General features: G+C 37.5%; 1 protein-coding gene across 1 annotated transcript in view; it reads left to right on the top strand.

Moving 5' to 3' along the window:
- Window positions 1–253: 253 nt before the first annotated feature.
- VIK (VH1-interacting kinase) overlaps window positions 254–10,938 on the top strand; it is a 142,343-nt gene continuing 131,658 nt past the window's right edge. Inside the window, exon 1 of the mRNA XM_089807724.1 lies at window positions 254–710. Coding sequence (XP_089663850.1) covers window positions 420–710 — 291 coding nt within the window. The 5' untranslated portion in view covers window positions 254–419. The remainder of the gene's footprint in view (window positions 711–10,938) is intronic.

The following is a 10,938-nucleotide window of genomic DNA, read 5'->3' as shown; positions in this document are numbered from 1 at the left end:
AATTCTCTTTAGATATGTTTCCTGAATATGGTAGCTCAGATTCTCACATTAAAAGCTGCCAGCTTGTATATTAAGCAATGCATAAAAACAATCTAATAATAGAATAGAACAGAAAAAGCAAAATGAACTAATAAAAAGCATGCGTATATGCCATGTGCCATAAAATAAGTGATGAGGACTATATACGCGTATCAGGTGCTTACTTTATGGAGAAATGATTATGTATTTCATCGACTGTTCACACTGAAACATTGGGACACATTTCACGTCTCAGTGAAATCGGGGCTCAGATCTCGGGAAAACATAACGCAAATCAATTTCTTTCGAGGTAATAAAAAAACAAAGAACAGATAAAAACTACTTATAATTTTGTAAATATCAAAGCAGAAAATAAGCCGTTGTGCGCAGAGAGGAGATCAATGGGCAGCAAAATAGAGAAATGCAGCGATGGCAGCGGTTCAAACAGCTCGGAGAGAGATGAGGAGCGCACACGTGTGACGCAGACGTCGCTAGTGCTGTGGCATGCGCGCCACAATGATGCTGCTGCTCTGAAGAAGCTGCTTGATCAGAACCCTGGTCTTGTTAGCGCTCAGGATTACGATGGCAGGTCTCCCCTGCATGTGGCTGCCCTCTATGGCTGCCGTGATGCTGTTCAATGTCTGCTCGCTCATGGCGCCAATGTTAATGCCCTCGATCGCTGGGAGAACTCTGTAATTTCTTTCTCCTTTTCATAATTTATGACGCTTAATTAGGTATATAACAACAATATCCTCAATTGCAACAATCTTTAATTGTTCTTTAACGTCTTAGATGGATATGTGATATAAAGAAACAGACTGGTATTGTGTCTCAGCTTATGTTTTCCACGAAATTGACTCTGTAAGTCAACTCTGGGTCGAATTTATTTCAGAAAAATTGTTGCTCTGGGAGAATTCAGTATGCCATTAGCCCGTTGATAGCTTGTGATACTTGCTTGAGTCCTTTAATTGGCTCTGTAACATGAATCTTTGATGGTAATGCCATTCAGTTAGGTATGTGATACGGATATAATAGATCCGCCTTTTGCGTTATATTATAATTTCTACAGAATTTAGTCTGAAAGCCAGCTCTAGATTGCATGTATTAGGGAATTGTTGTTGCCTTGGGAGAATCTGTTATGCCATTCATCCATTAGCTATTTATGATGTTTGATTAGGCACCAATATTGTTGATTATAACAGCTTTCAATGTAGCCAGTAACATGAAACTTTGTGATAATGTTATCTAGTTGGGTATGTGATATAGAGAAATAGAACAGCTTTGTGTATTAGATTATGTGATTTCCACGAATTCACTTTGTAAGCCTGTGCTGGATCCAACGTGTTCTCAGAAATGTTGTTACCTTGGGAGAATTCCGTATGCTTTTCAGCCACTGTTAATTTATGATTAATTAGGTATATGATACCAACATTCCTAATGCATCCGTAAAATGAATAATTCATGGAAATCTTATTTAGCTAGGTGTGATTATAGAGAAATAATCTGTCTTTTGTGTTAGGTTATGATTTCCAGAAATTCATTCTATAAGCCAACTCCGAGTCGAATCTATTTTGCAAATTTTATTGCCTTAAGAGAATTTAGTGTGCATATCTTCCATTGATATCTTATTCTGTTTTAATTAGTACACATTGTACATCTTAAATACTAGCCATGTTTAATCAGGTACAAAATATGGAGAAGTTGAATAATTATGTCCGTCAGATTACTTTACAAGAGAACGCTGGATCCAATTTCTTTTAGGCAGTGCTAGTGCCGAAGGATTCCTGTTATCCCTTATTAACAAAAACTTTGAGTAGTAATGATGTTTTATTAGGTATGTGATTTAGATGAATAGGTCAACATCATGCAGGAATATGCACTTGTTAATATGAATGACAATGCTATTTACTAGTGGATCATCAACTAGCTGTATTGAGCACTAATATCTACTACATGGCATTTTTTATGGTAGTAATTTGGTTGAATGTAATCAATATGGTTATAATTGGACAACATTGCTAAGATTTTTAGATGAAGGCCATGTTTAAATATACCCACAAAAATAAAGTTTAACTAAAGCACCTTGTGATGTACTCAATTTTAAAAATTTAATGGGCTACCTTGTTGTTGCAGGGGTGTTACTCTGAGTAATAGTATCAGAAGTTTGTTATACTACCATTACACCATAACCCTTTTAACATGGACCAATTTCTTATTAATTAACTAATTTTTATGATATGTCCAAAAATTAGATGTAGAGGAAAACATCAGGCAAATTTTCTATATAGACCATAGACATAGTAAAAATGCTATAATGTTGTCCTCCAAGTGTTAACCTATGACTATAATGCATGTGTTTTTCTTTTGAAATAGAAAGATTCATCACTCATTTTATACTTGAGTATTTTCTTTTTTTCAACCTGCTTCCAAATTGAAGTCAATTGGCTTGGATGAATTCATTGATTCCAATCTGCTTCCAAATTGAAGTTGACTGGCTTGGATTACAGCTCAATGCTGCTACACACTTTTTACAACCAGAAGGTTTGGTAACCTAATCATCCTATTGCCCGTTGTTACTGATTCCCTGAAAGTTTTTATGTCATCACATGGTCCTGTCTTCTATGTTTCAAACACAAGGAGAAACACTAAGACCAGTTCACAAATATGTGTGACTCATTTAGCATTTTTGTGTACAATCTGTTGAATCTTAATGTAGTCTTGTATTTAGGTTTCTATAATAAGTTAATAACAATAATCTATCTAATTCATCAAATCGTCTCAAATAATACTTTTTACCCTATCAGACATAGATCCTCTCTCACAAAACAATAGATTTGCCAATCATTTCAGACTATATTCTGATCTGCTGCCAAATTGAAGTCAATTGGCTTGGATTTGAGGTCATTGTCAGTAGTCACTTTGTGCTACTGGAATTTGAGGCCACCTAAGTGATCATATCCTCCATTGTATCTTATTTCCTAAAAGGTTTAAAACTTTTATGTCATCACAGGCTCCTGACCTCCAGGTTTCAGACACAAGGAGGTCCACACAGACTGATTGAGACATATGTGACAACTCATTTGGAATTGTGTGTACAATCTGTTGCATCTTGATGCTCAGTCTCTTTTATTTGATTTTTATAATGACAATAATTAATCTAAAGCCTTAAATTATCCCAAATAACAGCCTTTACCTGGTTGCTTATAGATATTCTTCACAAAACAATAAATCTAAATTCCATATAAAAACTAAAATGACTAATACTTCTTTGCTGATGTTACCGCCACAATTCTTGGCAATAATAGATTAATCACATATCATTGTTTTAAGCAAGCATTGTGATGGCTTTCCTAGGTATATCTTAAGCTAAGTTGCCAGTATGGGTACGGTAGTGGTTGCAGATATGTTTATGCCTGTATGCTGGCATGACAATTTGTTTGCCTTGGGTACTGGTACTGTATATATCATACAGTAAAATAAAAAATTTAAGAAATAAATAAAATTGTAAAACAGATACATTTGATAGTTTGATACTTGATCATTGATCAATGCCAAATGCCGAAATAGTAGTTATAAAGATATTAAATGCCTATCAATAGTTTAGAATTTCAATACTATATCACACTGTCATATAATTAATATACATCATCTACCCTTCAGAATGTCAAAATGAGAAAAGAGATAGTGAATAGAGTAAAATGAATTTTGTATTGGGTGCAACAATGCCTTTAGGGGTGATTTAGGGTTCTTTGGATGCAAAGAAAAGTAAAAAAAAATGTCTTTTTTTGGTTCCTTTTAGGGGCAATTTAGGGTATGCCTTCCCAGGTATGCACCCAGGGCCCTTGGGCAAAGCCGTATCCATACATATGTGTATTGGTGCAGGAGACCTTAGGGGTGTACCTCAGAACTTATGCTGTAATCCCCCTTTTGAGGATATTCCTTATTTTTACCTTAAGATAATTATCCTTACTCAAATGGTAATGTCTTTGCAACCAGTATGAATTGATTATGATAATTAGATCGATAAATATGACATCATTTGGACATCGATCATATCTTGAATTCTTTGGAAATACTTTCAAATCTGCCAAATCGGAGGTTCTTGACCTTAATTAAGTAGTAGAAATATTAATAGTTTTTTGTCCTTAACTTGCGAAGAGTACTCTAAGGCTATTCATTTTTTAAAATCTTAGTTCACCTTGGAGGGATTTTGGCTTCCTTGACTAAGATTTGGGTTTTCATTCAGATTTGATAAGAGAAACAAGGATTTCCATCCTTAATATTGGTGAACTTGGAAGGGTTTTGTTGATGCGAGTTTGATGGCTGCTTCAACATGCAAAATCCAATACTTAGTATTCCAGGATGAAACACCAAATTTCCAATTCTTTCTTGAACAAGGAAGCTCATATGCTAAACAATGTATATCGATTATGTGATCGAATGAGACAACCCCAAGGGTTCTGCTCATTGTATATTTTCACTCAGTTGTAATGATGTGATGTGCTGGTATCACAAAGGGACTTACATTATTCATTTAATGGACCTCAACTTTACAAATGGGAACTCTTCAGTTGCTTCTAATTAAACAAATTGCAAAAGACAAGCGTTTAGGAAACTATTTTATTCCTAGAATGCAAGAGAGTTTGGACGGGTTTGTGTTTTTACTAGTGTTTATGCTAGACTTCATTTTGCCACCGACTTCCACCAAGCTAGTGCAATCTCCTAAGTTAAATGTAAGACGTTCAAACTATTACCATTACATTAACACCATTAAAAGATGCATATCAATTTGCAAGCAATAATCGAAGTAAATTTCATTCAACTTTCACTTAACTTTGAGTTGACCATGCAAGACAGACTTGCAATCAGCCGCTAATGGTATGGATTAGGTGAGTTTCACAACGATAGATTCTTATTAACTTCCAATTGTCTACTCAACTACTTATACTCAACATAAAATGAAATCCCACTGAAGTGAGGAAATTTATAAATCATGCAATATTCCAAAATGGTACAAGTAATCCACATGAAAACCAACAATGAATAAGGAACAATTTGACAATATATTTTCAACAATCTCTCCGAGTCTCAGCTTACAAATGATAATGCTCTACCTTTTTGTGGGCCAATAAGAAAAATTACATTGCTTTATTAGCTAATGAAAAAATTAGTTAGGTAAAGACTTTATGTGGGCTCCACATGTACATTTGGCATGATTTGATTGAATGTGATTGGGCACATGCAATTGAAGCCTTTTGATTGGTTGAAGGTGAATAAGCGCCACCTCAACATTCTTATCTCATAGACTTGATCAATTCCTTGGCAATGAGAAAATATCTCTGGATACTCAATATTATCAAGCCTCCAATTGTGATGGCATAGTCCCAAATTGCTTTATCTTCATAAGTTTTCTCTATACTCTTTGAAATCTTCTCATACCTGAAACTTCTTGTGCTTGAAATCTTAACTTCTTGGTCTTCGCATCTTGAATGATGAGGTTCTTTATGTAGTTGAATTCCTCAATTGATTTTGGATCTGCAAAGGAAATTCAAGTTCTAATAATTTCCTCCTACTTGTAGCCTTGGCTTTTTGATTCCATCTTTATGTTGCCATTGAATTTGCATCTCCATCCTGATCTTCAACATCAAGCCACCCTCCTTTATTTCCTTCCATCAAGCACCTTGCAAAACAAGAAAAGAAACTTGTGTAAAGCTTGCAAAAATGATAAACAAAACAGATTTGAAGCATTTGTATGGTAAATTTATCTTGATATTGAAAATTTATACATTCAGTCTTTGTATTGATGCCCAACAATTCTCAGTTTCAACCTCTGATTGATTGCTTTGCTCTGATTTATCTCTATCATGATGTTACTTACAGCTATCATGAGACTCTACGAGATTGTTGTGGGTAGATTAAGGACTCCTGATGGTTTCTTAGTCTCAATCCATAGCACCATTGGGGTTAAACAAGGCTGTCCTCTTTCTCCCACTTTGTTTGTGTTGTATATTGATGAGCTTGAGGACTTCCTTTTGAAGTCTTAGCTCCCTGGTGATGGTTGCTACTTACACCAGGTGTTGATCTCCATTATTCTTTTTGCGGACAATGTGATTCTTCTCGCTTCTTCTCTAGAGAGTTTGCAGAGGCTTTTGGATGGTTTGGCTTCCTTTTGTGTTCAGAGACAACTAGTAGTTAATTTGGGTAAGACTCGGATTATGATCTTTAATTGCCTTAAGACTTCTCATCTTCACTTCTTTTTTCAAGGACAGGAGATTGAGATCACTTCTTCTTATATGTATTTGGGAGTCAAGTTTTTTGGGCCTCGTTTTAGTATGAGACCAGCTATATAGTCTAGAGTTACCAAGGGTATGGGTTCTCTTGCTATGCTTGAGAAACAGTGCTTCAGACACCATTTTTAGGATACTTCGTCCAAGTTATCCCTCTTGGACTCCCTTGTTCAACCAATTGTTCTTTATGGCTCAGTGGTTTGGGGGCCTTCTCTCCTTAGTTCTGATTGGGCCTCGATCAAGCGGGTTCAGGCATTGCTTCTACGACGCATCATCAAATGTCACAGATTCACTCCTCACAGTATCATTCATGCAGAGTTTGGTGCTCATCCCTTCAGTCTTGCCGCTATATTTGATTTTGTTTGGTTCCTTCGTCGTCTACGTGGTTTTGTAGGTTCAGTTAGTGAGTGTGACAGATATTCCTACTTTGCATATTGCTCCTCTATTGCTATTGCACGTTCTGATACTAGCTCTCGGGCTCGTTGTTGGTATGCATAGGCATCTTCTCTGTTAAGCTTGATTGGGATTGACATTGATCGTCTCCCTCCTTATCAGTTCCCTTTGAATGCCTCTGCTCATCTCCTCCCATCTAGACATGAATTAAATGAGCATGTCAGACTTGACATTTACAGATAGTATATTATTACTACTTGGACTAACCCTCATGGTGGCTTATGTTCGAGAATGGTGGCCTATGCGGAGAACTTTCTTGAGATTAGTAATGCAATTATTGTCCACCCTAGTTACCTTTCTTGACAATGGAGTCATGCCCTTCATATCTCTTTAGGTTCTTTTAGAGTTGGTTCTCATCGTCTTCGTGCTAAGATAGACCTTCATACTGATAGAGGAGAATAGATCTATAAGTTGTGTACTTTAGCCAAGGTCGAGACAGAGACTCACTTTATTTTTCGGTGCCCTATCTTTTATGAGATCAGAGGGAGATTTTATTGTTTGTTCTGGGACTGCTTCTCTCTTTCTGCATTCTTCAGTTATTGCGACCAATGGTGTTTTGTGCTCTATCTTTAGGAAGCCACTTTGCTCCGAGATAGTACTTTACAGTCTCTACTTCCTCACTGACTTTGCTCTGACCAGCCTATTACTGCCTTTTTTGCACCCTTAACTCCTTTATAGGGTGTGAAAAGACTTGCTGCTTCTTCTAGTTCTGCTTGTCACTCCAGATCCGTCAGATCTCACAGTGGTTACTTACGTCAGCGACACTTCTCCACGGGTTCACAGAGACAGTTCAGGGCTCATGTTCACCTATAGTCTTATCCTTCTGCGACTGATTTCTTTTTGCCAAGGAAAGACTCATAGTCTTCTTCTTGTCTTTTCTCTTCTTTTCTCTTGTTATTTCTTGTTTTTGTTCGCTTTTCTTGGACATTGTTTGGTGCTCCTGCTGTTGTCAACTCTCTAGTTGTAAACTGTAAGTCCCATAGACCTTTCGTGGTCTTTTGTTGGACGTTAATAATCTTATCTTATCTTATTTTCTGAGTTTTCTTTTAGCAATCTTTTGTAGTCTAAAATGACAATATTGGGTAAGTAACACAACATGGGGTGCAAGTTTGACTAGTAAAGTGCGAAATTCAGGAGAGTGTTGAGCAAAGCTGTCCAAGACAAGTGTGGATTCCACACTATGCTTGGACAACCTTGTCCAAAGATAGTGCACTCGGACAAGCTTTAAGCTTCACGTTCTTGAACATTTTCATCCTACTCACCTCCAAAGCTACTTTGTCGCAACGTGCCCTTTCGTTTTTTGTCCATGGCATTGAGGTGGTTTTGATGTCTACCTACACCCAGAAATTTGAGATTTGATGATGAACTTTTCTGATCAGTGACTTGTTTTTGTTCTTTTTAATGGAAAAGTTAATCTTTTTGTAAACTTGGGGATTGAATTGCACCAAACAAGGGGAAATTAAGCATGTTTGGACTCTTTTTAGGCTTTAAGTTGAAATGGGGAGTGAGTTGGACATGCTTGTCCATAAGGAGTGTGGATTCCACAGTCACCTTGAAAAGCCCTGTCCAATGACAGTGCTGATCCCACACTACTAATGGGCATGCTCTAAAGGCTTTATCACATTTTAATATTGATTTTTCCTTTCTCACCCCTTGTTTGTCGTTACCCACCACTTGCAAGCTTCTGCTTCCTTGACGGCAATAGTGAGCTCTTTTCCTCCCATCTTAGGAGGCTCCTTAACCTAGTGACTCTTCTGAGGCCTCCATGTTTGATTTACTTGCTGTTGCCATTTGGGAGTCTTCTCTCCTTTCCATCCCTCACCACTCTTTGCTCTCCCTTAGAACCAAACGCTGTAACACATGCCCTATGAACCAATGGTTCAATGTTGACTGCAAATCCTTCTATCACTTCGTGCGATCAACTTTTAAGGCCTATTCCCCCGTGTATGCTCACCTTTGTTCTTTTTACCTCTGTTTTCTTTGCTGTAAGAAACAATCCTTTGTCGTGTCTTAGTGTAAGTCCCTATGCTCCACGCTTATCCACAATCCCCAGCTCTTCTGGTGCACCATGTTCCCCCGCTGGCCCCCCCTTGCTCTCCACGCTTGACTTTCGCTCCCTATCCTCCCACACCGTTGCACTTTATGACATTCTTGGTCAGCCATCTAGCCACCCCATTCCGCCTCCTCATTGTTACTTGTTCACACCCTCCAACATTTATGAGGCCATTAGATCTATGAGATGCAATAGAGTAGCTGATGAGGAGGGGTTCCAGGCTGAACTTTTTGAGTTTGGTGCCTTTGTCCTTGGCTTATACCTCTCTATACTTTTCAATAGAGGGGTTTGTACTAGTTTCCCAGATCCTTGGTCAAAGCACTTAATTTATCCGATTCATAAGACTGGGCCTATCTCTGACCTTGGCAACTACATGATCGGGCATACATTTGCCAAACTTTATGCCATAGCCCTGAATGTTATGATATCCAGAGAGCTTGATAGGAGAGGTTGTAGAGCTAGACGACAACCTGGTTTTTGGGCTAACTACCAAACCATGGATCACATTTTGACATTGTTGGCTATTATTGAGGAGGCTAGACACTGATCGGTGAACGTATACTGCTGCTTTGTAGATATTCGCAAGGCTTTTGATTTTGTTCCTAGGGTGGCTCTATTCTAGAGGTTTCGTGAGATTGGGATTTTTGAGATGCTGTTAATTGCTATTATGAGACTGTATTAGATGGTGGTGGGTAGATTCAGGACTCTTGAGGGCTTTTCAGTTCCGATCCATAGCACCATTGGGGTGAAGCAGGGCTGCCCTCTCTCCCCAACTTTGTTTGGTATGTATATTGATGAGTTTGAGGACTTCCTTATGAACTTCTCACTTCTTGGTGATGGGTGTTACTTTCATTAGGTCTTGATCTCCATTCCCCTTTTTGCCGACGATGTGGTTCTTTTAGCTTCTTCTCTGGAGGGTCTACAGAGGCTCCTTGATGGTTTGGCTTCCTTTTGTGACTAGTGAAAATTTGTGGTCAATCTGGGTAAGACTCGTGTTATGGTCTTTAATTGCTTAAAGACCTCTCACCTTCACTTCTTCCAGGGACAGGAGATTGCAATTACTTCTTCGTATATGTACCTCGGAGTGAAGTTCTCTGGACCTCGTTTCAGTATGAGATCAACTATCCAGTCCAAAGTCAGTAAGGGCATGGGATCCTTTGCTATACTTGAGAGGCAGTGCTTCAGAGAAATTTCAGGATATTTCGTCCAAGTTGTTCCTCCTGGATTCTTTGGTATGATCAACTGTTCTTTACGGCTCTGTGGTTTGGGGCCTTCTCTTTTGGTCTTGGATTGGGCCTCGATCGAGGGCATTGTAACATCCAGTTTTTCTGGGTCTTAATTAACAACTAACATATTCAAAGAAATACAGTTATTACTTCATTTTCATAGGAAGACAGTTATATCAGTTATGTTCATGTGAATGAGATTAACGGTTACAATCAGTTAAGAAAAATTTCATAACTAATAATTGAAAACACCATCAATGAATTTACTATGAAAATTAAAATCTACATACCATGGAATTTCGAAACCGAAAACAATCTAGGAATGCTTCTGCAAACACCCAGGTTAGTCCATAAATAGCACTTAGGATCAAATGACGATTACCATTAAACACCACTATATCAATTAGGGCATCACATTCAGCTGTATCAATTAGGGCATCTATTATCATTGGATCATTTAGGGCATCACATACCACTGTGTTAATTAGGGCATCAATTATCATTGGATCATGTAGGGCATCAGATACCACTGTATCACTTGGGTTTTCAGATACCACTGTATCATTTAGGGCATCAGATACCACTGTATCGTTTAGGACATCAAATACCACTGTATCATTTGGAGCATTAGATGTCTCTGTTTCATTCCTTTTCTTCCTATTGCTAATTGTGGCAATAACATAAGATTAAAAGTTATGCTCATAATCATTATTCTTATAAATGAAAGATTGAAATCACAATCCTATAGATATATTTTATATTTAGTTGAAAGGTCAGTCAATCTAAAAGATTACCAATTACATTGACGAGAAAGGTTGCTTTCATCAAAGGAAATAACCGAATTCAACGATATAAATTAATCATATCTTCTATTTGTATAATTATCATAAAAGTAAAAATT

Source organism: Cupressus sempervirens, chromosome 10 (assembly GCF_028749045.1).
Source record: "Cupressus sempervirens isolate cs-2001-9-10 chromosome 10, ASM2874904v1, whole genome shotgun sequence".
NCBI lineage: Eukaryota > Viridiplantae > Streptophyta > Pinopsida > Cupressales > Cupressaceae > Cupressus > Cupressus sempervirens.
The sequence above is the reverse complement of the archived record's forward strand: the minus strand, read 5'-3'. Positions and strand labels throughout refer to the sequence as shown.